The sequence below is a fragment of the Chlorocebus sabaeus genome, chromosome 24, assembly GCF_047675955.1.
Source record: "Chlorocebus sabaeus isolate Y175 chromosome 24, mChlSab1.0.hap1, whole genome shotgun sequence".
In the NCBI taxonomy this organism is placed as follows: Eukaryota; Metazoa; Chordata; class Mammalia; order Primates; family Cercopithecidae; genus Chlorocebus; species Chlorocebus sabaeus.
In genome coordinates, this window is record NC_132927.1 from 52,819,187 (window position 1) to 52,846,295 (window position 27,109).

The window sequence follows — 27,109 nt, forward strand, 5'->3', positions numbered from 1 at the left end:
GCCAGCTGCTTCATTAGGGGCTCAACCGATAAAACAGTCTCCTTTCCAGATTAAAAATGGGCCACATCCTGTGGAAAGCCTGTCTGTTAGTTCGTTTTTGACTCTATATAATTTTGGTCTTGCTCCTGGATAGGATGATCCAAACTGGTGGCTGAACTGGGTCCCCTGACTCCTATGCCAGGCTCTTTCTGCTCCTTCAGAGCCTCCTGGTGTTCACAGATGGGAAAATTGAGGCACAAAGGCCCAGAGAAGCATGCCTGAGTGCTGGTCTTTCGACTTTTCTCTCTGTGTGGTGCTGGGAATCTGAGGGTTTCTAAGCTTTGGAGACTCATTTATTCCTCTTGAGCCCTAGAGACGGAGCTGCTTGACCTGTTGTTCTCACATCCAGAGGCGAAGCTGGATGTGAGAACAGCAGGTCAAGCAGAGGGCCAGGGGCCACTTGGTTGCAGCGTGCAGCCTCCCTTCCTACTTGACAGCATCCCAGGTACTTAGAGCAGCCAGAAGCCTCATTGTTTTCAATATAGCCCTGAATTTTACAGGTGACAAAATGGAGCCCTGCAGGAGCTGGGGTGAGATGACTCCCACTCTCAGTCACACATTCATTTGAGGGGAGCTGGGCCCAGAGGCTGGAACTTTCCTTGCCCTGTTCAGTGTCTGCTCCCCATGGCACAGGGCAGGGATGGGGGAGGGCCTACTCAATTCCTGGACCATCTCGTAACACGGAACAGAGTCTCTTTGGGGGCTATGCAGAGCTGGGAAGAGAGAAGGGCACTTTCTAGTGGCTTCCCAGGAAGCAGGAGATGGTGAGGGGTGCACTGATGGCAGGAAGGGAGATGGTGAGGCCCACAATTGCCCGGTGGCCACTCAGACATCCAGACTGGCACTCATCAGAGAAACGAGGTGGACACTGTGTGTCCCAGGATGATGGTATTGGGGGTGCTGGGAGGACAGAGGCATGAGACCCCTGCTGCCTCAAGTGGGCAGGACGTGCAGGGGACGCCTCAGTGTTGACACCCCTGCCCCGCTGCAAATATAGCCCTTTGGTTGATGTCCTTTACCCAGGGTGGCGGCTGGGGCCTCCCAGGCAGACATGCTGAGCCCAAAAAGGCCCTTTAAGGAGCTCTGCCTGAAGAAGGAAGGGACAGCCACTGGAACGCTCCCTCCCCCACTCCCCACCAGTGCTGGCAGGTCCAGATCCAAGAGCGGGGAGATGACATAAAAGCTCCCGGGTGTGGACAAAGCAGAGAGCCACGTTTAGTTTCTGTCCCCTGCAGGGCCTTGGAGAGATCCTGGGATCTGAAGCTCCATGGGGACCGACCCCCTTAGGAGGGGCATGCCTCCTTCAACAGCCTGGGCCCCTGCCAGGTGGGGACTCTTGGCAGCTGCCTGGCTTGGCTTTTGTTTGGGGGTCCCTCCTGGCTCTGTAGGCAAGGCCCAGGCCCCCCGAGACCAGCGTGGGCTCATTGCCCACCTCAGACTCTGACGGGACTCTGAAAGGCAAACTTCACCTTCCCCAGGGCTGCTCCTCTGCGTTAGGGTCCCACAGTGGGCCTCTGTTGCTGGGGGGGGGGGGTTTGGGGGGCCAGGGGCTTGGGGAGGGCTGCAGAGGGAGAGATGTGGGTGCCTCCGCCCTCTCTGCTCCCCTCACCTGCACGTCTGAACACCACCCTCCCCCGCATCCAGCCACACTCTCCTTGTGTTTTATGATTTTTCCTTTCTTAGGTAAAATAATCAGAGATCGTTTCCCAATCTGGGGGCCCAGCAACAGCCACAGAAGAGATCAGACTTGGGCTTTCCCTGGCTCTCCCTCTCTCTTAAGACTGTGCTCAGCTCAGGGATCTAAGCTTTTCAGATTCCTCACATGGTTGGGACAGATCCTATGGCCACCTCCCTGTGACTTTCTCCCTGGAACATCCAGAGCAGACTGTGGAAAGCAGGAGATGTCCAAAGGCCTATCTTGCTTTAAGCAAATCTAGTACATAAAAATCTGTATTTTCAGAGAAAAAGTAATTTTTCGCTTTTAAAAATTGAATACAAAATCTGGGTTAGGAGTTGGTGGCCTGTGTTCTGCCCCTGGTTATTAGGTATTTGTGCCCATGTAGTTTTTTTTTTTTTTCTTTTGAGACGGAGTCTTGCTCTGTCGCCAGGATGGAGTGCAGTGGCGCCATCTAGGCTCACTACACCCTCCACCTCCTGGGTTCAAGCAATTCTCCTGCCTCAGTCTCCTGAGTAGCTGGGACTACAAGTGCGCACTGCCATGCCCAGCTAATTTTTGTATTTTTAGTAGAGATGGGATTTCACCATGTTGGCCAGGATGGTCTCGGTCTCTGGACCTCATGATCTGCCCACCTCAGCCTCCTAAAGTGCTGGGATTACAAGCGTGAGCCACCGCCCCCGGCTGCCATTTAATATTATTACTCACACCCACATGCTTCCATTTCTTCACTGTAAAACAGGGATCTTCATACCTGCTCTCCGGCACTGGTCAAAGTGGGGACCTGGGACAGACGGGACAGCTCCTCTTGGCAGAATCCACTGTGGGATTGCTTTGCAATGTCAGCTCCCTTGATGTGTTAAAATACTCCAGTGTTTGATTCAGGCTGGGCGCGGTGGCTCACAGCACTTGGGGAGGCCAAGGTGGGCAGATCACCTGAGGTCAGGGGTTCAAGACCAGCCTGGCCAACATGGTAAAACTCCCTCTCTACTAAAAATACAAAAATTAGCTGGGCGTGGTGGCACACGCATGTAATCCCAGCTACTCTGGAAACTGAGGCAGGAGCATTGCTTGAACCCAGCAGGCAGAGGCTGCAGTGAGCTGAGACTGCATCACTACACTCCAGACTAGGTGACAGTGCAAGACTCTGTCTCAAAAAAAAAAAAAAAAAAAAAAAAATTCTAATGTTTGATTCAAAGACACCGTCGTTTGCAGTCAGTTTTTCATCAGTCTGCCCCTTGTGTCGGGGGAGGCAGACTGGTGTCTGGCCGCCCTGATTTGCTTCCTGGATTTGTTGGTGGGAATCTTAAAAGGTGGCCTTGTGTTGGGCTGGTCCCCACTGTGGGTTCTAGAATCAGGATGGGCAGCTCCCCCGGTAGTCAGCCTTTGCAGCCTGGCTAGGGTGTGGACTGACTCAGCCCCTAATCCGGAAAAGCCCTGGAAAACCACTAACTGCATTTCCTAGGGGGCTCCCCAAGTCCTCAGTGCAGCTGTGGGATTTCAGCAATTCTCTCTAGACAGCCCGTCCCTGCCAACTTCACCTCCTCCTCACCTCACGTCCCTCATGTGACCAGCCTCCCAAGCCCGCTCCACTTCTCCCCCACTCAGCCCCTGCCTGCCTTTCCCCAAGTGTTTTCTAAAAGATATTTGATTTCAGTGAAAGCTGGGCCGACATCCATGCAATATGCTCTCACTCGCTTTGTGCTTGTTGGGAAGGTGGAGGGCTCCTCCGGGGATTCTGGGTAATTGCGTTAGTGGCCAGCTCATGTCAGGAAATTAAAAGGAGGCCCTGATCAGGTTCCCACTGCATGGGATTTAATGGCCTTGTATTTATAGAGTATTCTGCCTCTAGCCCATGCCAGAAATATCACTTTTTTTCTGGCCCTGTGAATGAAGAAAGAGCATGAGAGATGACTTGCCTTTAAACATCCTTTTTCTTTTCCAAAATATATTAGTGTTTTGAAACAAACCAACTCTTTAGCACTTTAGAGAATGGTATTGAGCTACAGCCTGAGAATGTCGATGTGTGTTTGCATCCCTTTCGAGCCACTTTACATTCTACACACACTGCCACCCCCAACCACACACACACAAACACACACATGCACACATACACATACACACACACACACAGGTACCTGACAGCTCACAGGATCTTCCCAGGCACCCTGAAGTCTTTGGCCCACTCAGCCACAATGACCTCTGGTTGGAGACGTGTTGATTGAATGAAGACTCAGGAGATGATCTTGTCTGTGCTGAATTATTGTTACTGTTCACTGCAGGCTTTTGGATAACGGGTTCGGTGGTCACGTAGGCCTGGTTAAACCTTATCTTCACCACTTATCGGCTCCTTGGGCCAGTTACTCAAACCCCTGTAAGCCTCCCTTTCCTCCTCCATAAAATGGGAATAATAATAGTGCCTACCTTCATCTTGCTCCCAATCTTCAGGGAAAGCCCCTAGAGTTATACCGTGAAGTCTGATTGTTATTAGAGATTGATATTCTTCATGTTACAAAATGGATTTTCTTCTGTGATCCAGAGGCAATTTTGAATCTCTTGTAACCTCACTCCCTACTCTGACTGGTAATCTTGCTTCACATGTTCGTGAAAAGATAGAAAGTCACATGTGAAATTTCTTACCCTCCTACCATTGAATCCACAAACTTACCAGTTTGTGCACCTGTTTTCTGCATTCCTTTTGGTAGAATAGAAGTATTTCCAATCCTGACAAAAGGTGGTCCCCGCTCCTGCCCTCCTGTGCTCTGAATCACTCTCTTCTTTACCAAGGACTTCATTCCATTTTTTTTTTTTTTTTTGAGATGGAGTCTCACTCTGTTGCCCAGGCTGGAGTGCAGTGGTGCAATCTTGGCTCACTGCAACCTCTGCCTCCTGGGTTCAAGCGGTTCTCCTGCCTCAGCCTCCCGAGTAGCTGAGATTACAGGCATGCGCCACCACACCCAGCTAAGTTTTTGTATTTTTAGTAGAGACGGGGTTTCAGCGTGTTGGTCAGGCTGTTTGCGAACTCCTGACCTCAAATGATCTGCCCGCCTCAGCCTTCCCAAATGCTGGGATTACAGGAGTGAGCTACCATGCCCAGCCTTTTACCAAGGACTTCATTCCTATAGTATCTTCTCTGCTTCCAGGACCATCAAATTCTCCCTCACTACTGGATCATTTTAATTAGCAAACAAGCATACTTCTGTTCTCCCATTATGAAGACAAAATTAAATTTATTTTTTAACTTTTAAAAAATATTTTAAAAATTTTTTCACATTAAAAAAAAAAAGAGACAGGGTCTTGCCCAGGTTGTTCTCAAATTCCTGGGCTCAAGCAATTCACCCACCTCAGCCTCTCAAAATGCTGGGATTACAGGTGTGAGTCACTATGCCCAGCCAAAAACGAAATTAAATTTTAAAAATCCACAACTGTGTTTTATCCCTTCATCTCAATCCAGTTATTGCTACCTGATCCCACTCTCTCAGCAAAGCCTCCAAAAGGAATTGACAGCACTTGCTATATTCATTTTCTTATCTCATTCACTCCTTTCTTTAAAAAAAAAAAAAAGTTAGCATTGAATAGATCCAGAAATACACTTATAGTATACTACATTAGGTAGTGTGAGGTAGGCTTTTTTTTTTTTTTTTTTTTTTTTTTTGAGACAAAGTCTTGCTCTATCACCCAGGCTGGAGTGCAATGGCACGATCTCAGCTCCCTGTAACCTCCGCTTCCCGGGTTCAAGTGATTCTCCTGCCTCAGCCTCCTGAGCAGCTGGGACTACAGGCATGTGCCACCACACCTGGTTAATTTTTTTGTATGGGATTTCACCATGTTGGCCTGGCTAGTCTCGAACTCCTGACCTCAGGTGATCCACCCGCTTCGGCCTCCCAAAGTGTTGGGATTACAGGTGTGAGCCACTACTCCAGGCCAGGCTAGGCTTCTAAAAGAAAGAGACTCCCTTTCCCCCTCCACAAAACAAACCAAACTCCAGAACCACCCAGAAGGCTAAGCAGGATAGCAGTTTCATTCCTGCTCATTTCTCACATAACAGGCCATAAGTCACAGGCAATCCAGGACCAGCTGGCAGCTCTGCCAAGCTTAGCGTGTGGCTCGCCCTTGCAGACCCCAGTTCTTCCCCATCTCACAGACATCTAGAAGGAGAAAAGCCCATGTGAAGGGCAGGACCACAAGTAGCACACATCTGTTCTTCCCACTCACAGCCCATTGCTGGAACTGAGTCACAGGGCCACGCTTCTCTGCCACGGAGTCTTGGAATTGTAGCCATTATCTGGGACGTCATGTACACAGCTAAAACGTTGTTGGTATGGAAAAAGAGAATGATGAGAATGACATATTTTCAAGGACAAGTATTGTTTTTTTGTGAGGATTTTGTTGTTGTTTTTGTTAAAGAGACAAGGTCTTGCTCTGTGGCCCAGGCTGGAGTACAGTGATGTGACCATAGCTCGCTGTAACCTCTAACTCCTGGGCTCAAGAGATCCTCCCACCTCAGCCTCCCAAGTAGCTGGTCTGCAGGCATGTGCCACCATGTGGGGCTAATTTTTAAATTTTTTTTTTTTTTTGTAGAGACAAGATCTTGCTATATTGCTCAGGCTGATCTTGAACCCCTGGCATCAAGCAACCCTCCTGCTTCAGCCTCCCAAAGTCTTCCCTAGATATTTTAGACCTCCATGTCTAACTGCCCTATTGGCATTTCCACTTGGGTCCCTTGTGAGACATCACAGATTAAACATGTCTAGAGATTAACTCTAGGTTTGAACCATTCCTCCTACTATCCCTTCCAGTCTTTCCCATCTCAGGAATCGTGATGCTAGTCACCTATTGCTCAAGAGAAACCTGGAGGTCATCCTTGACTCCTCCCAGATCAATGTCCAAAATGTATTTCAGATTCTCCTACTTTTCTTCATCTCCATGGTCATGACCCTGGTCCAACGAAGCATTGTTTTTTTCCTGGACCATTGCAACAGTTTCCTAACTGGACTTCTGATTCCACTCTTGGTCCTGTTTAATCCCCCTAGCAGTGATCTTGTTAAAGCACTGGTAAGATTCTGTCCTTTTGCTTTACATCACTCAGTGGCTCTCCATTGCACTCAAAATACAATCCAAACACTTTGCTTTGGTCATCAAGACCTTGCATGGTCTATCTACTCCCTGCCTCTTCAGTATCATCTCATACCATGCCTTTCCTTTCTGCTCACTCCTACCCACTCTGCTCCAGCCTCCCTGGCTGTTTTTGACCCTCAAGCATGACAAATGGTTTCCCATCTTAGGACTTTCAGGGCCTTCCCTCTGCCTGGAATATTCTCCCCAAGGCTGGCTCCTTCTTATCCTTCCGACCTCAAGTTAAATGTTGTCTTCTCAGAAAGACCTCCCTGTCCACTCTATTACATGCTATCATATCCCATTGTATGCTTCTTCATTGGACTTCTTTCAGTCTGACATTATCTTATTTATTTATTTGTTTATTTGCATACTTGTTTGCGCTGGCTACCTCTAACACAATTGTTCTTAATTCAGGCTCCAGGATGGCAAATTGCCTTTAGTTGGACTCAGCTGGAGTGCATGATTTAAAGGCTTCTTAGGCAGTGTTTGGGATTAGCAGGCAAGAGTGCCATGATTGATTAGCAATGTCTGCCACAGACTAAGAAATGGAAGGCAGGTGATAAGTCTTTGCCATGCCTGATCTGGTCAACTGAGTTTCAGCGATTTGACCAAGGCCACACAGCTTGTAAATGACAGAGCTAGGTGGAATCTAGTCTCCTTGTTTATGTGGAATTCCTTCTAAGAAGCCTATTCCAACCTCACCATTGATGCCTTGGCCAGTAGTGAAGCCTGCAGCCCTTTCTCAAAGGAGAAAAAAGAAGAAGGGAAAGGAAAGGGAGGCTGGGCTGAAATAACTTCTCTGTGTCAGGTGTACAGTTTTGGAGACTTCTTGACAGTTGGGAATGCAGGCGTAACACAGTTTTGTCAAAATGTCCTTGGGAATGTGGTGGCATGGTAAGAAGTGTCTGGAGGAGCCCAGCATGATAGCAGACACTCCTTTAATAGGCAGAATTCTGGGAGCTCATCACTCACTACCACTTACCCACCGCAGTGCCCAGAGTCCACAGAGTAGCTGGCAAAGGCCCCGGAATATTAGGTGTCATCTGTGTCTGTTTAGCTACAAGGCTCTCTCTCTCAGCTTTTAGAAAGTCAGGTGTGAGGCGCTCTGCCTTTATGGTGTGTCATTGGGGTAAGAGGCAGCCCAAAAGAGCCATAGTGTCTGAGGCAGCAAGGCAAGCTTGCCTGTCACCCAGAAACCCGCACAGAGCAGGTGACTGAAGGAAACCCAGTGTATACAGCGGTTGTGGCTGAGAGTTCAGGGCATCGCACTGGGCTGGAGTGCCCGTCAGCATGCCCACACAACTTCCAGAACCTCAGGGGCTCATGATATCCACATCACCTTCTGGGTGGTTTTCTCCTCCTCCTGGAGGTGGGTCAGCTATAGTTTGGTAGAACCTACAGGCAGGGAGTTCACCCCAAGTTTCCTGGGAAGAATACCCGTCACATAAAAGTATTGAATATAATAGGTTTAGCACAGTGCTCCCCAGACTGGGCACATAATTAGAATTAGTAGAGGAGCTTTGGAAAAACACTCATTCCTCGACGTCTCCCTAGACCTACTGACTCAGAGCCTCTAAATGGATAAGTCCTCAAAGTCTGTGCTGTTCAAAGGCTTCCCAAGGCATTCTGAAATTATATGGGACTGGTGTCACAAGTTTAGGGCAAAGAAGATAGGACTTGGAGATCTGAAAATCAAGGTTCAAAGCTTCCCTGTGACGTTCCTTGGCTGTGTGATCCTGAGTGAGTCGCCTGACCTTTCTGAGCCTCAGATCTTACATGGGACTAATCATAATTGTGTATATTCTTCCTCCTCAACATTGTTAGGCAGCTCAAATGAGATACGGGTATGAAATAGATTTGTAAACCGTGAAGCTGCTTATTTCGTTCATAAACCAGGGATGTTGAATTTGGCGATGGTGATGGGGGAAAGTTCTGGATAAGGGGAAGAGAAGGGTGTTGGTCATGAAAACCTTGCAATGCCAGTGGGGATCTTGACCTCAGACCTGGACAGTAGCTCGTGGGAGGACACTGGCTCAGAGGCGTTTCCCCCGCCTGCCCTGTCTGAACCTTTCATGTTGGAAGAGAAATATGATGGGGAAGCTCCTGGGACAGGCTTAGGGCCAGGTGCAGGGCCACGCTTTGCAGAGCTTTAGCCTGCTATTTTTAGTGCCTGGGTATAAAAGAAAGAAGCTTAAAGTGGCTCCACTGCGGCTGACCCTGCACACTCGGCTATTTTTACTTCTGAAAGACTGGGATCTTGTCCAGCTTAGGGAGGGAAGATGAGAAGAAAGGAGGGAGATGGAGGGAAGAAGGAATTATTTTACTTCCATTAAGAAAAATGTCAGAAGCCTGATCTTATCAAGCCAGCTCGTGGATATCCTATCCCAGATGTGTAAGCTGCCTGCTGTGGACGCTGTGACGTGCCTGCAGTGGATAGGAGGGGCCAGCAGGTGGGGAGCCCTGCTCCCCTCTTCTCAAGGAGTTTCTGTCCCAGAGTGACCCCGAAGCTTCTTTGCTATTTTTTTGTACCCTGAGCTGGGAAGTGGGCTTGGCCACCGCAGGCATGAGGGGCACCAGCCTGGTGATGAGGCCGGTGGAGGTGGGAGCAGTTATGACTGCAGCCAAGGGCGGGACCTCTGTTCTCAAGTTGGACAAAGGCAGCCATCAGACCCGCTGGCATATTCCAGAGAGTCCCAGTGTTCGGGCTGTGTGCCCTGGGTACAATATTTAACCTCTCTGAACTTTAATTTCTTCATTTAATACATCTGACTCACGGCAGTTACAGCTGTGGGGATGTGTTTCTCTCTTCCATGAGGAATGCCTTCCTCATGCCAGACTCCATGACCAGACTCCATGACCTTCAACAGGCAGATGAAAGGCAAGAAGTTACTACTGAGTGCCTACTGTGTACCAAGCACTCTGTCACATGTTTCAACATTTTACGTTGTTTAATTCCACTAATCTGAGAAAGGATACATATTTTTTAAAATTTTAACAGCTTTATTGAAATATAGTTCACCCATTTAAAGTATACAGTTTGATAGTATTTTGTATTCCTATATTTGTAAATTGTGGCAAAATATATATCACGTACAACTTGGCATTTTAGAAATTAAGTGTACAATTCAGTGACATCAAACACATTCACAATAGTATGCAATCACCGACCAGTTACTGTGGCTCATGCCTGTAATCCCAGTACTTCGGGAGGCTGAGGAGGGCGGATTGCTTGAGCTCAGGAGTTTGAGACTAGCCTGGCCAACATGGTGAAACCCTATATCTACAAAATATATAAAAATTAGTCAGGTGTGGTGGCATGTACCTGTAATCCCAGCTACTCAGGAGGCTGAGGCAGGAGGATCACTTGAGTCCAGGATTGTGCCACTGCACTCCAGCCTGGGTGACAAACTGCAACCCTGTCTCAAACAAAACAAAATGAAACAAACTATTATGTAATCACCATCAGACCAGGAGTTCAAGTCCAGCCTGGGCAACATAGTGAGATCCCCCATCTACCAAAAAAGAAAAAAAAAAGGAGGGGGCCAGGCACAGTGTTTCATACCTGTAATCCCAGCACTTTGGGAGGCTGAGGCAGAAGGATTGCTTGAGGTCAGGAGTTTGAGACCAGCCTGGGCAACATAGTGAGACCCCCATCTCTACAAAAAAAATTTTTTTTTAATTATCTGGGTGTAGTGGCATGTGCCTATGGTCCTAGCTATGTGGGAGCTGAGGTGGGAAGATCTCTTGAGGCTGGGAGGTCAAGGCTGCCGTGAGCCAACCTGGCCTATAGAGTGAGACCCTGTCTCTTAAAAAAAATGGGGTGCGGTGGTGTGCACTTGCAGTCCCAGCTACTGGGAAGGCTGAGGCAGGAGGATCACTTGAGCCTAGTAGTTTGAGGTTGCAGTGAGCTGTGATGGACTCACTGCACTGCAGCCTGGGCAACAGAGCAAGACCTTGACCTTGTCTCAAAAAAAAGAAAGATTAAGTGGAATCACATAATATCTGTCCTTTGGTGTCTGCTTTATTTTCCTTAGCGTAGTATTTTTAAAGTGCATTCATGCTATAGCATATATCAGAACTTTATTCCTTTCTGTGGCTAAGTAACATTTCACGTATATACCACGTTTGCTTCTCCACTCATCTATCCAGACACTTGGATTATTTCCACCTTTTGGCTATTGTGAATTATGTTGCAGTGAACATTGTCCTACAGGTGTCTGTTCAAATTCCTTCTTTTTATTTTTTGGAAATTTGCTTCTTTTCCCCCACACTACACAGATGTATGTTCAGATTCCTCTTTTCAGTTTTTTGGGGGTGTATACCTAAGAGTGGGATTGCTGGATCATATGGTAATTCTGTTTAGCTTTTTGAGGAACCATCAAACTATGTTCCACATGGTTACACCGTTTGACTTTTCCAGCAGTATCGTTTTTTAAGTTTTTAATTAAACTTCTTATTTTGAGATAATTGCAGCTTCACAAGCAGTTGTAAGAAATAATAGAGAGAGATGCCATGCATCACTTACCAGTTTCCCCTAATGGTAACATCTTTAAAAACTACAGTACAATATCACAACCAGGATATTGATACAGTCAATTGACATTGATATGGCCAAGATGCAGAAAATCTTTAAGGGTGAAGTGGATTTTTTTTATTATTAATTTTTTTTTTTTTTTAGATGGAGTCTCACTCTGTTGCCCAGGCTGGAGTGCAATAGCGTGATCTCAACTCAAGATCTCCATCTGCACAGGGTCATGTACTCCAGGGATTATCAATTTTTTTCTATTCATGGAGCACTCAGAAATATTAAGATTCTGACCTGTACACATTAAGGGATTAAACGGTGTTAACGGTGGTTAAAACAGAGGATCTGTATTTATTACAGTATTTGGAAATATGTGACACTTTACATTTGAGCATTATTAATGCTTTTCTGCATTCAGAAAAGTATCAATAAGATGATAAAATCTAATAATCCTAGACAGTAATTGTAAGTTAATTAGTATTTTAATGTGTTTCCTGAGTCTACTTTTAGATATTTTATTAATATAAGGACACAAACAATAAGGCAACTCTCATTTCAAGTTCAAGTCTTGTTGTTTTTTCCAGTCAGTGTTTGTAAGGCTTAAGCATCCTAATTTTAAAAGTAATTGCCCATTGTATCAGTCAGTGAAAATTGCTTTCTGTCGCAAGTTATAGAGAACCTGATAGCTAGCAGCGTAAGCATGGATAAATGAAGTTGGTTTTTCCACCTTACAAGAAGCCTGGAGATGGGCAGCTGCTGTATTACACAGAGCTCTCAGCCATGGCAGCAGGGGCTCCAGCTCTTTCTTTCTTCTCTGGTGTTCTTTGGTGTCCTCAGACAGCCATGTCATGACTGCAAGGTGGTTGCCACAGCTGTAGGCTTCACCTTCCAGGTTGGGGCAAGAGAAAGGCAAAAAGAGCTGCCCTGAACATGTCTGTCCCTTTTCTCAGAAAAGCAAGACCATTCCAGAAGTCCCGCCATGGACTTACCCTGACATCCCATTGGCATGGTGGCACACACCTATGGTCCCAGCTACTCGGGAGGCTGAGGCATGAGAATGACTTGAACCTGGGAGGCAGAGGTTGCAGTGAGCTGAGATCGCACCACTGCACTCCAGCCGGGGCCACACAGCGAGAGTCTGTCTCAAAAACAGTAAAAAAAGGAGAAGGCCACTTCACTTAGGTGGGGGTCCATCTTCCCCGACCCCAGGCTAGGAGTGCAGAGGTTGCAGTGAACCGAGATCGCACCACTGCATTAAAGCCTGGGCCACTTTTTTTTTTTTAACAGCATAACCTGATAATTGATACACATATTGATTGGAGCCATTGACCACTATGCTGTAAAGATCTGGAGGAGAAAATTTAGAGGAGAACTTACATTTGCTGTACCCTGAGAGGTCATACCATGGAATGGCAAAGAGCTTGGGTCTTTTATTGGGCAAATTACTGAATCTCTCTGAGCCTCAGTTTTTCTTATTTGGAAAATGAGGATAATAGCACCTGCTTTATATTTTTGTGCGTTCAGTAGGGTAATACATACAGAGAGTCCTTTACAAATTATGCTATTATCATTATCATTATTAATGTGATTTAGCAAAAACTCGGGTGCAATGCTGGGGAACAGTAATAATAAGGATGATGATGACAATAATAATACTCCCATTTTCTAAGCACATGCTGTGTTTTGGGTACCTTGACAGACATTGGGGCAGGACTGTGAGCCGCCCCTGGCCTTAACGGGCACCTAGTCAGTAGGGGAAGCCCAGTGTACTCTGGGAGCCCATGAAGAAACCTGGCATGGGGATGAGGAGGAAAGAGGTACATCCACCCCTGTATTCAATATCAAGTCTTTCCTGAACATCCATGAAAGGTCAGGCCCTATATCAGGACGCAGAACACCCCAGATGGAGCCATCAGCAGAGGTGGTGGCTGCCCATCTCCTTGCCTTGCTGAAGGACGGACACCTCTTTTTATTTTGTGTTGAGCATGTCTCACTGTGATTGACAGCTGCTTGCCAGGGAGCAGGCTGGATGGGAAGTGAGAGTTCATTCCAGTGGCATCTAGGAGAGAAGGTCAGTAAAGTGGGGTTGGGGCTTGTCCTGGACTCAAGGAGAGTATATGTTTAAGATCCTGGCATACAGTAGGTGCTCAGTAAGTGGGGGCCCTTACTGTCTCTTATGGATGAGGTGGACCGTTTTCACTCTTGGTCCCGTCACCATTCCAAGGGGAAGCAGAGCTTGGTGGAGGGTTTGGTTTGGCCTGGGTATAGTGAACAGAGGAGGCTTCTATGTAGACACATCACAGGATAGAGTCAGAAAGCTTTTCTAGACGGGGAACTTTTCCCAAAAACTTTCACAGGAAGAATCGTCCTTCCTGTGTTTGTGTCTGCTCCTTCTGCCCTCCCTGAAGGGGCTTGGAGGGGTGAGGGGACAAATGAGAGCCAAAGTGCTGGCAGCACATAGGTTCAGATCTGGAGCTGGATGGCATCTAGCTGTCCCTTTAGGGTCCAAGGTATGGGTACAAGTTGATGGTACAGCTGTATTTATTAGGATGCCTTAGTGCAGCGCTCCTCAAACTCTGTTGTCCATGCAAATCACCTTGTCTGATTCCTCTGTGGCCAGGCCTGAGATTTCAAGGCTTCTACCAAGCCTCAAATGATGGTGATGATGCTGGCCTGCAGACCACACTTGAGGAGGAAGACAGCGGAGACTGCTCCTGCCCACACCTACTCAGCACTCTCTCTTTGTGTGTGTGTGCATATGTGTGCATGCATATGTGCGTGCATGCGTGTGAGTGTGTGTGTGCTGATCTGACGCCTGGGCTTTGTTTGGCCACCAGAGTCTGCTCAGCCTGGACCTGGGAGGCAGGCAAGAAGCGCCAAAGCAGCCTGTAGCTGGGAGCCTCAGTTGCCCACAGCAGTACTGTCCTCAGGAACACATTTGTTACTGGCTTTCTTCCCTCCTTGGAAACTGTCCGCATGCACAGCCTTGTCGCAGATTCTGCTCCTGGAGAAGTCAACAACAGATGTTGTCAGTTACAAAACCTGACCTTCTAGGCAGAAGGGGAGTTTATTGGAAGCCTATCAGGAGGCTCAAAGAGTACATTGAGAAACCAGACAAGAACCACGAGAATCCCTGGAGAGCCCAAAAGCAGGACACCCAGTAGCCAGGACACACTGGCCAGGGGCTGCCTACCCTCCGCTGTGGAGGCACTGCTGGTCTGATCAGTCCTCACCTTCACTCTGCCCTTGTGCCTCCATTTGATGGTGCACTTGACTGAGCCTGTGTCGTGGGTTCATGCCTTGACCTCCAGAGGGCAGAGAGAAGAACGTGTACTACTCAGAGTAGTAGTACATTGAGGGGTGAGATGCAGGCTTCCAACAATTCCCCTATTCCCAAGAGGGAATTACTTTTTTAAATGTTTTTAAAAATTTTCCTTTGAGATGGAGTCTCACTCTGTCACTCAGGCCGGAGTGTAGTGGTGCGATCTCGGCTCACTGCAACCTCCACCTCCCGAGTTCTAGTGATTCTTGTGCCTCAGCCACCCGAGTAGCTGGAATTACAGGCATGTGCCACCACACCTGGCTAATTTTTGTCTTTTTAGTAGAGATGGGGTTTCGCCATGGTGGCCAGGCTGATCTCAAACTTCTGACCTCAAGGGATCCATCCGCCATGGCCTCCCAAAGTGCTGGGATTACAGGCGTGAGCCCCAGCGCCTGACCAGGGGAGTTTCCTTTAAACAGGAAGCCCGGGTGGGCTGCTGAATAGACTCCCCATCTCCCCGACTAAAAAACGTTCACTGCAACCATGTAGCACCAGGTACAAATGCCCCAGGTTGTGGGGTTGAAAAAGACATTGCTGACAAAAATGTGGAGTTATAGGCTCACTCAGTGAGCTCACAGCATTCTTGCCCTCCAGCGGGGGATGTGACCTGGAGTCCTGAACTGAAAACACCTGGGACAGCGGAGGGGTAGGGGGTAGTGTCCTCAGCACCCCGCAGGTCCTTTAGGGCAATGCGCACTTAAAGGAATTTTCTCCACTCATTCAGTAAACAAAGTAATTTTGCTTTCAGTTGCTCTAGGAAACTTCCTCCTTCCCAGGGACTTAAATTTAGTAGCTGTACATCCTAATAAAGAAACAGCCAGAAAATAGCCCCAGGCATGAATGGGCTCTAAATCATCATTCCACTAAGTAACCATTGTTCAGGCTTCCCCTTGCCTCTTCTGGAGAAAGGCCTGAATCCGGGGGACTGGCAGCCAACCCTCTGGGGCTGAAGGATGGACAAGGCTGGGACAGGGATGAAGATTCTGTTTCTTCTGCTCCCGATCTAGGAAGCACCAGAGTTTATTAGAAAAGGGAAAGACAGGGCCCTGAAGGTCAACTGTGAGGGGCTATGTGAGGGTGATACTCACTGCCTTTGGGGAAAAGAACAGAAGTTGAACCTGGCCTGTCACAGCAGAGGCTGAGGTGGCAACCAGCTTTCTTCTCTGAGGACTCTGGTCTCCGTGTCTGATTTCTTGTGTGTTTCAGTCAAGGCCCATTTCATGGTCAGGAAAAGGGAGCTGTTCAGTGAGCTCAAGGCAGGGACTCCAGGAAGGCACATTGTCTGAGGCTGGCCTGGAAGAGCCACAGCAAGAAGGCAGAAGTGGCTTCCAGGTCCCACAGGGCCCCAGCACCATGCTTGGGGCACCTGCTCTCTGGTGCTTTTGTGCTGGTTCATACTTTGTAACCAATTTGTTGGGATTCATCCTTGCAGGCCAGGCCACATCAGTGGGTAGCCAGTCTGAGCTGTGTGCCCACCTGAGGCCCTGTGCCTTTGATCTGCTGGTAGGGGGCATGAAATGGTACCAACGTGTCTGTCCAGGCAGCAGGAGCTGTGGGTGAGGCAGACTTCTGGAAGGCAAGTTGGATACAGTGACAATGACAGTTCTCTCCAGGGTAAACTCTCACTCCTGGAAGTGGGTGTCAACGTGGAGTAGCCATGGTTGCTTTTGAACCTACTTTCAAGATATTTCCAGGCACGGATTTTCCAGTCCAGAGGTGGCCAGTCCAACTGTTGCATTCCCAGCCCCTGGAGACTTGTGTAAAGACAGACTCTAGAGCATTATGCTAGAACCTCAGAGAGTGGGGTCTAGAAATTGACTTTGGTAATGAGTGCCTCCTCAGATGCTTCTTATGTGGAAAATGTGAAAACCCCTGAAGTGCCTGTGAATGACTGGGATTCCTTTCTTTTGCTGGCAAGTTAACTTAACCCTCCCTGGATTCAAAGCAGATCTAACATAATGTGACTTTTTCCGCCAGCACTTGGTAGAGTGTCCTTGTTGAGATAAGGAGAACCAAGGGCTGAGGGTTGCTTGAGATGGATTTCAGAAGGATGCTGAATCCAGAGAGACAGGACCAGGCCTGGGGCAACTGGGATGCACCATTACTGTTAGACAATTATTTTAGGATTGTCCAGCCACCTGACCTGAGGCTGGCCATGGGGCAGCTATCAGAGGTCATCTGAGCATGGCCCTGAAGGACCCAGCCAGTGCTGAAATTCCAAAGTCAGTGCTTCTACCCCTGGTGATGTTGAACAACTCCTGAGATCTTTTCCCTTTCCTCCCCAATAGGTGTGCGCCTTGATCGAGTGCGTGGAGGCCGCCAGAAATACAAGCGACGGCTGGACTCAGAGAGCAGCCCGTACCTGAGCTTACAAATTTCTCCACCTGCTAAAAAGCCATGTGAGTGTCAGTCCCTGTCCTTTTTGCCAGATCATCTCTGTACCTGGAACATCAGGCATCCCTTAGGGAAACGTCATCTTCCCACCACTGGGTCATGAGACAATATGGATCTTGGGGAGGTGACATCAGTGCCTGGCACATTTAGAATGTGACTCCAATTAAAGCATGGTCCTGACAAGCCACAGGCCCCAATGTCCAGAACATGCTCCCCTTGCTACCCACCCAAGTTTGCTCTGCAAGTTCCTCCTGGAGAATTCATCAGGCAACTTCCCTTGGAGGGATATTTCTCAACATCCCAGATCACTGCTATCAGCAACTTCATGGAGCCAGAACAGGAGGGGAGATTACAGCCACCTTGACCTTCCTGGGGCTCTTAGGAACCCGACTTTGCTTCCTGACCCATCTGAGCCTCCACCCCGGCCCCTTTCCTCTTTTCCCAGCGTTTATCTTTCCCTCTTTGGTTGTTGCAGTGACCAAGATTGTCTCATACCTACTGGTGGCCGAGCCGGACAAGCTCTACGCCATGCCTCCCCCCGGTATGCCTGAGGGGGACATCAAGGCCCTGACCACTCTCTGTGACCTGGCAGACCGAGAGCTTGTGGTCATCATTGGCTGGGCCAAGCATATCCCAGGTGAGCATGTGGGACCAGGGGAGAGTGTGGCCAGGGACACTCAGCCAGCATCCCCGCAGCCTACCCAATGGCTATGCTTCTGATGCCCAGATCCTAGAACCCAGAAGGCCTGTGAAATCCTGGCAGGCCTGTTTCTCTGAGCTCCTCTTCTCTCCTTGTAGCATTGAAGAGGAACAGATAGTTAGAAGGCCCAGTGAGGCTTATACGCTGCTGCAGACTCTTCAGAATTAGCGATCATTCAAGGTGGGGCCATGTTTGAATCTACAATTAGTGTAATATTCAAAGAAAAAGTTCCTTGAGCCCTTAAAGGGCAAAGAGTAGGGTTTTCTTGTAGACCTTATTGGAACAATGCCGGAAAACAACAGAAGAAAGACTGACTCTCTCTTCCTATTGGAGGCAGCAGAATGGAGCAGTGAAGAGCATGGGCTTGGGAATCAGATTGGGATTCCAATTCTGGGTCTGCAGCTTACTAGCTGAGTAACCCTAGAGGCCACCTGACCTCTCTGTCAAATGGGAATACAAGAGTCCCCCACTTTATGAGCTTTGATGTGAGCATGAAATGAGATTCTGTGTTTCGTGGAGCGTTTGGCACAGTGTCTGGCATGTGCTGGCATCGGTTGCATGCCCACTATTGCCATTCGTCTGTTCTCTAAGGGAGGCCTGTCTCTGGGTTGGCTTCTGAGGTTTTAAGGGCCTTTCTGGTGCGGAAAGTGTGTGTTACATGTTTCAGGCTGTGTGGACTTCTCTTCACTGTGTGTGGACCCAAACCCTGCTTTCAGCCTCCCTAGGTCTGGGCAGATGGCAGGAGCTTTTTTATTTTTGTAGACACCAACACCCATGTATTCTACATTACATACATATTGGGGGCCTTTCTCTGTGCAGTTTATTCCTCAACTCCTTTAAGACTCTAAAAGGTTGACTCAGAGTGTGGGAGAAACTCCTTTTATCTTTCTGGTGATGCCTCACCGTGAACATGGGACAAGTCAGCTTCCTGTCTGTAGATCTGTGTTTGATTTGTTGTGGCTCTGAAAGGTGAATACAGCATGCAGATGATACAGCAAAGGTGTCCTAGACTTTGGATACCAAGGCCCACAGTTGTTTTTTTGTCTGTTTTTTGAGAGAGTCTTGCCCTGTTGCCCAGGCTGGAGTGCAATGGCGCGATCTCGGCTCACTGCAACCTTCGCCTCCCAGGTTCAAGCGATTCTCGGTCCTCAGCCTCCCGAGTAGCTGGCATTACAGGTGCCCGCCACCACGCCCAGCTAATTTTTTTGTATTTTTAGTAGAGACAGGGTTTTGCCATGTTGGCCAAGCTGGTCTCAAACTCCTGACCTCAAGTGATCTGCCCACCTCGGCCTCCCAAAGTGCTGGGATTATAGGTGTGAGCCACCTTGCCTGGCCCAAGGCCCACAGTTGATTGAGGGAATAAAAAAAGTCCTTCCGTGTGAGACCTTGCACGCCCAAGTTAAAGGACAGGGATGCACAGAGATATCAGATGGCCCAGAGACTCTGCTGGCAGGGACTGCCTGGTGGCCCCTGGGCATTCTGACCAGGGATCTGGGCTGGTATGCCCTTACTAATGAGCTCAACCTCTCGGGGATTATACACTCAGTAGTTTTTGAATCTGCCCAGTGCTGGTTCAGCACAGATATGGGGTCAGGCCACTGCTTAAGACACTTCAGCCTGGATTGCTCCACTAACCCAGGGCCAAATTGGGTACAGGTACCCCTGTCCCTACCCCCACACTCCGGTTCTAGGTTGAACAGATCCTGCATCCTAGCAATGGCTCATGAGTGGCGCCTGGCGGTCCCCTGGGTCAATGCTTCGTTCTTCCACAACCCTACCCCTGCAACACCACGGAGGAAGTAGATAGGACAAGGAGACTGTGTCTCCCCTGCACTCATTTTTCCCTGTGCCTTTCCACCTCCAGCTCTGTCTCCCATCTGTGCCCAACCAAGACAGCAGGGCTAGAGCAGAGTGGGTGCTAAAGGCATAGACTTGAATCAGGCAGCCTGGGCTTTCATCTCAGCTCTGTCCTTACTGGCCTTGTGCAACATACTGAATTTTTCAGAGCTTCAGTGTCCTTGTCTGTAAGGTGGGAATCACGATAGAGCCCCTCACGGGATTGCCGTGAGGATGTAGCGCACTTAGTGTGTACGAATGGCAGAGACGCTTACCAGGGCTGTTGTAGTTGCTAATAATAATAAAAGTCTCCTTTTATGGCTTCATTTATCTTTGTCCAAAGCTGAATTCTTTTTGGTAAAAAAAATAAAATAAAATAAAAACAGGGGCTCAGTTGTCCATCTTAAATGCTAATTTCCCTATTTTGCATAAATCTGCATGCTGAATTATTTGCCTCCTGACCTTCCAGTGTTTAAGGTAAAATTAATTAGTGAAGTCTCCTGCCACTGCATGAAAACCTCATACTGGCCGGGCACGGTGGCTCATGCCTGCAATCCCAGCACTTTGGGAGGCCAAGGCAGACAGATCACAAGGTCAGGAGATCGAGACCATCCTGACTAACACGGTGAAACCCCGTCTCTACTAAAAATAGAACAACTAGCCAGGCATGGTGGTGGGCACCTGTAGTCCCAGCTACTCAGGAGGCTGAGGCAGGAGAATGGCATGAACACAGGAGGCGGAGCTTGCAGTGAGACGAGATCGTACCACTGTACTCCAGCCTCGGGGACAGAGCGAGAATCCGTCTCAAAAAAAAAAAAAAAAGAAAGAAAGAAAAGAAAACCTCCTACTAAAGGCAATGACACAATCAAGTTCTCGATTTTTTTTTTTTTTTTTTTTTTTTGAGATGGAGTCTCTGCTCTCTTGCCCAGACTGGAGTGCAGTGGTACGTTCTCAGCTCACTGCAATCTCCACCTCCTAGGTTCAAGCGATTCTCTTGCCTCAGCCTCCTGAGTAGCTGGGACTACAGGCACGTGCCACCACACCTGGCTAATTTTTTTTTTTTTTTCTATTTTTAGTAGTGATGGGGTTTCACGATGTTGGCCAGGCTGGTCTCAAACTCCTGACCTCAAGGGATCCACTTGCCTCAGCCTCCCAAAGTGCTGGGATTATAGGCGTGAGCCACCGTACCTGGCCAGGTGCCTGGATTTTTAAACTAATCAACTTTATCCCATCTCAGATTAGATGGAAAATGCATCTGACAGTCTCCCTAGCCCTGAGAGAGAGAGAGAGAGAGAGAGGGAGAGAGAGAGAGAGAGAGAAAGAGCTGGTTGAGTAGGGAGGATACAAGCTGGAGCCCACCCTTGGGCCTGTGTTGGCTTCTGTCCATTCTGGTGCCTGCACAGACAGAAAGATGGGGACTGGCCACTCCAGGCTGCTCAGGAGTAAAGCTCTGAAGAATTTAGGCCACTGTCCTTAAACACAAGGTAGCACATCTCATGCTTCAGTGTCTTCTAGCCTGGCACACAGAGGGCATTGCACACTTAGCTTTGCATGCACATATTGAGAAGTCACTATACATGAGGTCCCCTGATAGGAATTGTGGCTGAGACAAGGAATTAATTTTGCCCCAAGGATCCCATTTGGAACAAGGCTGACTTCCAGGGGGAACTTGGTTCACTGAGAATCCCAGCCATTGTTCAAGTCAGTCTGACATTGTCCTACCCCAAATGCAGGTTTTTTACCTTGAGTTGTATGTTCCAAGTATTGGGTTCCCCATAGGGCAAGCCCAAGTCTTTAGAGTGTCCACCTCTTATTCCATGAGATCAAGAGCTAGCAGCCTTTAACAGGCAGTGGGGAATCACTTGATGAATTGCAGCCTCCTCCAAATGACCCGAGCCTGCCATCCTGCCTCCCTGGGCAGCCTCATGCCTGTACCGGCCAGGAGAGCCTGCCCAGGGAGCCTCCACCACCCTGCCCTGCCCAGGTTCCCATGTGCAGGGCATCCCCAGAGGCCTCCTCACAAAAGTCCCTCAGCGGCGCTGCTCCCAGGTAGCCCCCGTCTGGGTCAATGAAATATGAGCTGCCGAGTGACAGCAGCTGTGTCTGAAGTGGCCCCAGATCCTATAATTACATCTCCCTTTATTACCTCTGCTAATGGCCCTCCAGGTCGACAGAAACGATCATAAATTAACAGATTATGAACTCCACTTGCCACAAATTATGTGCTTTTTTTTTTTTCCCCTTCTTCAATTCTAGGAGCTTTTGATGGCAAATCACAGACGGGGGGATGGGGAGCTTGGGGAGAGCCTGAATGTTATTAGATGAGTTGGTGCAGATAAAACAATTTTCCTGGGGCAGCGGAGCTCCAAGTGGGAGCCCAGGGAGCCAGGAGCTCTGGGCAGGCCCGAGAGCCTCAAGGGGGCAGTGCTGCCTGCAGTGAGCCCGGCACAGGGACACCCCTGCACTCCCAGGGGCACAGGCCACCCCCAGACCGTCCTGGTAGCCTCTTCAGGGGCCTCTTGGTTGCAGAGTTACTAATGAGACCCAGCCCAGCTGAGGGAGGCAGGGGTGGAAGACACTTTACTGAAGGGCAGGGAGGAGTGCCTGGGCTTCCTCTGGATTTTAAATAAAAGAATTTGTGGTTCTAGGAAAGATGTCAGATGGGACAGATGGGTCGAAATTAAGAGTTCCAAATTCCCCATCCTACGCTTCCTTCCGGGAATTTCCTGGGCAGATACAACCACTGTGTGGGGTGTGTGTGTGGGTGGGGCGTGTGTATGTCCCTCAGTCCATGGGCTTATACCCTAACACTGCTTTACACCAGCTTTTTCCATTTAATTATACAAAATAATAGCACTTACCTGCGCTAAGCAAGGTTCTAAGTGTTCCACGTGTCAGCTCATTTAATCTGAACAACCCCATGAGGTGAGTGCTGTTATTATTCACATTTTACAGAAGAGGAAACTGAGGCACTGAGCAGCAGCATGAGCAGCAGTTAGGAATCTGATCTCTGTGCTCATACAATGACACCCTTTTTGCCCCCTTGGGTATCGTTCCACATCCACACAGAGTTCTACCTTATTTGGCACATTCGTTTAACTAAAAATTACATTTATATAATAATCACATGTATTACATTAGTTACCTTTTTTTTTCTATTTTGAATAATTTCAAGCAGTGATCTAATACCCTTTTACCTTTATCTTTATGTCTTTATTCATATTTTTCTTTCTAGGAGAAATTTCTTTTTTTTCTTTTCTTTTTGAGCCAGGATCTCGCTTTGTCATTCAGGCTGGAACGCAGTGGCGTGATCTTGGCTTACTGGAGTTTTGACCACCTGGGTTCAAGCGATCCTCCCGCCGTAGCCTCCCGAGTAGCTGAGATCACAGGCATGCACCACCATGTCCGGCTAATTTTTAAATTATTTGTAGAGATGGGGTTTCGCCATGTTGCCCAGGCTGGCCTTACACTCCTGGGCTCACGTGATCCTCCCACCTTGGCCCCCAAAGTTTGGGATTACAGGCGTGAGCCACCGTGCCTGGCCACTAGGAGAAATTTCTAGCAGTAGAATTGCTAGGTTGAAGGGAGCATGCCTTTTATTTTATTTTTAATTTAATTATATTTATGACTTACTTTTATTTTTAAGCATCTTAATCACTGACAGGGTTCAGAAGCCAAATGTAGACACAAATGTATATAACAGAAGTCTCACCTCTCCCTGTCCCCTCCCACTCCAACCTCCTGGAAGTCACCATTTTTTCTTTCTCAATCTTCCTTCTGGTGTTTCTTTTTGCAAATATTAGAAAATATTTGAACTATTTCAGATGTTAAAAGATATCAAATATCTCCCCCTCCCTTCCTTGCACAAAAGGAAGAAGGCTGTATTACCATTCAGCGCTTTGGAGTAGACATTTAGATTATCAAAGCTATTTTCAGGGCTTTTTGAAAATGTTCAGGGAGGAAGAGCGCGATCAGGGACTGAGTCCAGAACTCAAAGCAGCCCAGCAGAGGTTTGGGAACAGGCCTCCCGGGTACATCCTCCCATGGCGGCACAGAACTTTCCAAGTCCAGTCTCCCTCCCACCACCGAAGGGCAGAGCCTGACTCCTACAAGATAGGCAAAGGCAGCTAGCCCTGAATCTGGGTCCAAAGATCTTAGAGTGTCTAACCAAGTACCGTGGGCACATTTTCTTGTCTCCCGGGAGTCGAAGCCCATGGCATTTGTCCATTCTCTCTCTCCTTTTAGCTGCAAAGGTTTGCCAGGCAGCTTCTTTGCTGTGCTTAGCCGTGGGGGTAGGGGAAGGAAGAGCTCAGTGTCTGTGCATCCTGGGAACTCAGAGCTGGGATGGGCCAACCAGGGGCACCTGGGCATGTGCCTCATCAAAGGTGCCCTCGCCACCCCACTTGAGAGCTCAGCCTTCAAGGCTCCCCTTCCACAAAGCCTTCCCTAGACTCTTGTTTGGACCACCTTCCCCAGTTACACGCTCTCAGAGCCCTGCATTTGCTGTAGCTCTTCTCATATTCTAACTTGGTGCTGATTTGTACCCCTTGGTGTGTGTCTTCCCCTTCACTGTAAGCCCTTGAAGGCAGGGAGCAGTTCTGGACTGAGCACACCACTCTGTCCCCGGTGCCTAGCACAGGCCTGGCACTTAGTAGGTGCTCAGTAAGTTTTTGCTGAATGTCTCAAAGGGCAGGAAAGCATTCTAGTAACATCCTAATGATTGTACCTGCATGGTTCACTGCACAGGGGACTTTTCCCCTGTGTTTCCAGAAGCCTAGTCCTTACCTCATCCTCTCTCTCTGCCACCTTCCAATTCAGCTGTCTGCTAATTTTGCTCCTGCCCTCCTCCTCCATCTCCCCTCCAGTCTGTCTGCTTTTAGACCCCCTCCCCAGAGCTGTCCTACACTCCCCCGACACACTCTCCCGTGCTGGCTGATTGGTATCTGTTAATTAATGTTGCCCAAGGCCTCTCTCCTACTCAGAGACCTGATAAGGGAAATTGGATGTCCATTTCTATCTATCTTTTATTACCTCCCAGCTTCCCCGGCCACCACAGGCAGCCATACACCCTCTCCCATGCAGGGAATCTGGACAACCACACACACACACACACACACACACACACACACCCTGATCCCCTGTCACAGCCTCTCCCCTGAGAAGGTGCATCAATCAAAGCTCGCCCATGTCGGTCGGTGTAATCACTCCTGCTCTTTGGTTGATCACCCACGGATTCTGTTAGCCAGTGGTGAGCTGAGCCGTTGGTCTTGGGCACCGTGATAATTCACTTGGAGAATGCTCACAGGGTAAGGATGGCCTGCCAAGTTGGGGGCCTTCAGCTCCAGGAGTGCCCCCTAAGGTTCAACTGACATGCCCTGTGTGGAAGCCAGGGAAGAAGTGACATTTGAAGACAGAGGACAGCAAATCGATGGGGTAGACCACACAAGCCAAAGAGCTGGGTGATCTAGCAGCTCAGGACCACCCAGACCTCCAGACAAGTCCAGAGAGGAGAAGTGAGTGATGCCAATGTTATGCCAACAACAACAATAATATTAATAGTAACAACAGCCGCAGCCATTACCAGCACCCTAGCATGTTGAGTGCTGATGGCGCCGGGAGAGGTGCCCAGCACTTTACATGCATCTTCTCTTTTCACCCCCACAGCACCCCACATCAGAAAGTGGCTTCCAGCCAGGGATGGGGTCTAAGTCAGCAAATGAAGTAGAAAGTCCTTCCTAGGCAAAACTAACCCTGAAAAAAAATCTCTTCATGTCAGTTACCCATAGTGCATGGTGCAACAATTCTTTGAATAAATCCAACATGTCCGTGTTAGAACCAATCACTGAGTTTCTGTTTGAATCTCCAGTGAAGTTACTGCCTTGTGTTTGGTGGTTAAGATGTTTGAAAATCAGCCGACTTATTTATTTACTTACTCTCTCTTACTCTCCTATAAATCAAGATGTTAATTGACTTTGCCTAATTTAAGTGCGTGTATAATGCAATTCCAGTATATTATCATTGTTTGCAGATGAGGACTCTCATCTCATCATTAGTAATAATAGCTCAGTAAATACTTTGTTTGTTCTGGAATCATCGTCTCAATTAGACCTCACAGCAACTCTCTGAAGTAGACCCTACTATAAAACCATTTCCTAAATGAGGAAAGTAAGGTTTGGAGAAGTTGCATGGTTTTCACAAGGTCAGCCTACAGCTAGTAAATGGGAGTCAGCGTTCAACCCAGGCAATACCCACAGCTCACTGGACAAGACAGTGTCGCAATTCTGGAGCCTTCTCCATGCCCAACTTCATTTTCACTGTGAAATCAGTCTCCTCCATAGCAGGGAGCGGGGAACTCCCATGATTCCAAGCTCCCAGAACAGGACTGCTGGGTCATCGTGAAGCAGAGAATGATGGCCCGGGAAGGGGTGCTCTGAACCTGGGAGGACAGGCTGTCCTGTGAGAAAGTGCCCCTGACCCTGGGGACTCTTGATCTCTTAGCAGCCCCAGGCTGTGGTCACTGGGGCCTTCCCCTGTGGCTTTGAACAGCTGCGTCCTCATTCTTGGTAAGGCCTGTGGGTCTCTGCACAGCTGAGGCTGCATCAAGGATCAGGTGTCATTTTCAAACACGAAAGCCTCCCCTGGTTTGAGCAGAGAGTGGGCCCTGGAAACTCCCCAGAGTGGCCGAGAGCACGTAATGCTGCTTCCTGGTTCCAGTATGTACTCAGTCACTCCTTTAACTACAAATGCATTGAATGAATCAAAAAGCCTCTACAGACGTTTGGAAAATACCATAGAACTAACAATAATAATGATAACAACAACTGTCAACATTGACTGAGTTCTTCTTATTTCAGTCTTTTCCATGAATTCCAAGTCTGACACATTCCCCAAGGGGAGGACAGTGAGTCTTACACCACACAAGGAAGGCCCGGGGACAGGATCCAGGGGTGCCAGGGACACAGCCACACCTGCAACCTCTGCCCCCTAGCGAGCCCCAGGGAGGCCCCTGGTCCGCCCTTCTGACCTGCCACTGCCCTCTGTGTCCCCTCTTCCCGCAGGCTTCTCGAACCTCTCCCTGGGGGACCAGATGAGCCTGCTGCAGAGTGCCTGGATGGAGATCCTCATCCTGGGCATCGTGTACCGCTCGCTGCCCTATGACGACAAGCTGGTGTACGCTGAGGACTACATCATGGATGAGGAGCACTCCCGCCTCGCGGGGCTGCTGGAGCTCTACCGGGCCATCCTGCAGCTGGTGCGCAGGTACAAGAAGCTCAAGGTGGAAAAGGAGGAGTTTGTGACGCTCAAGGCCCTGGCCCTCGCCAACTCCGGTAAGGGTGGCAGCGGGGCCTGGAGGGGGAGATTCTAGGGGTCTGCATGGGCCTAGTGAGCCCATCTCCGGGGCCTGTAGGCAGGACTGGCTGCCTTGGATAAAGATGAAAAGAAAACACTGAAACTTTTTATCACTGAAGATTGTCCGAGGGGTGGCCTGCAGATAAAAAG

The 27,109-nt window shown here is 48.6% G+C and overlaps 1 protein-coding gene across 4 annotated transcripts in view; it reads left to right on the plus strand.

The window, feature by feature from the left end:
* Window positions 1-27,109, plus strand: part of ESRRB (estrogen related receptor beta) — a 125,672-nt gene that overhangs the window by 89,424 nt on the left and 9,139 nt on the right. For 3 of the 4 annotated variants that reach the window (XM_007987358.3, XM_073011184.1, XM_037984308.2), the window contains 3 exons: window positions 16,968-17,078; window positions 17,549-17,710; window positions 26,668-26,937. In XM_007987358.3, the coding sequence (XP_007985549.1) occupies window positions 16,968-17,078; window positions 17,549-17,710; window positions 26,668-26,937 (543 nt within the window). Of the gene's footprint in view, window positions 1-16,967; window positions 17,079-17,486; window positions 17,711-26,667; window positions 26,938-27,109 lie in introns of all 4 variants that reach the window. The other variant, XM_073011185.1, reaches the window with a different exon arrangement.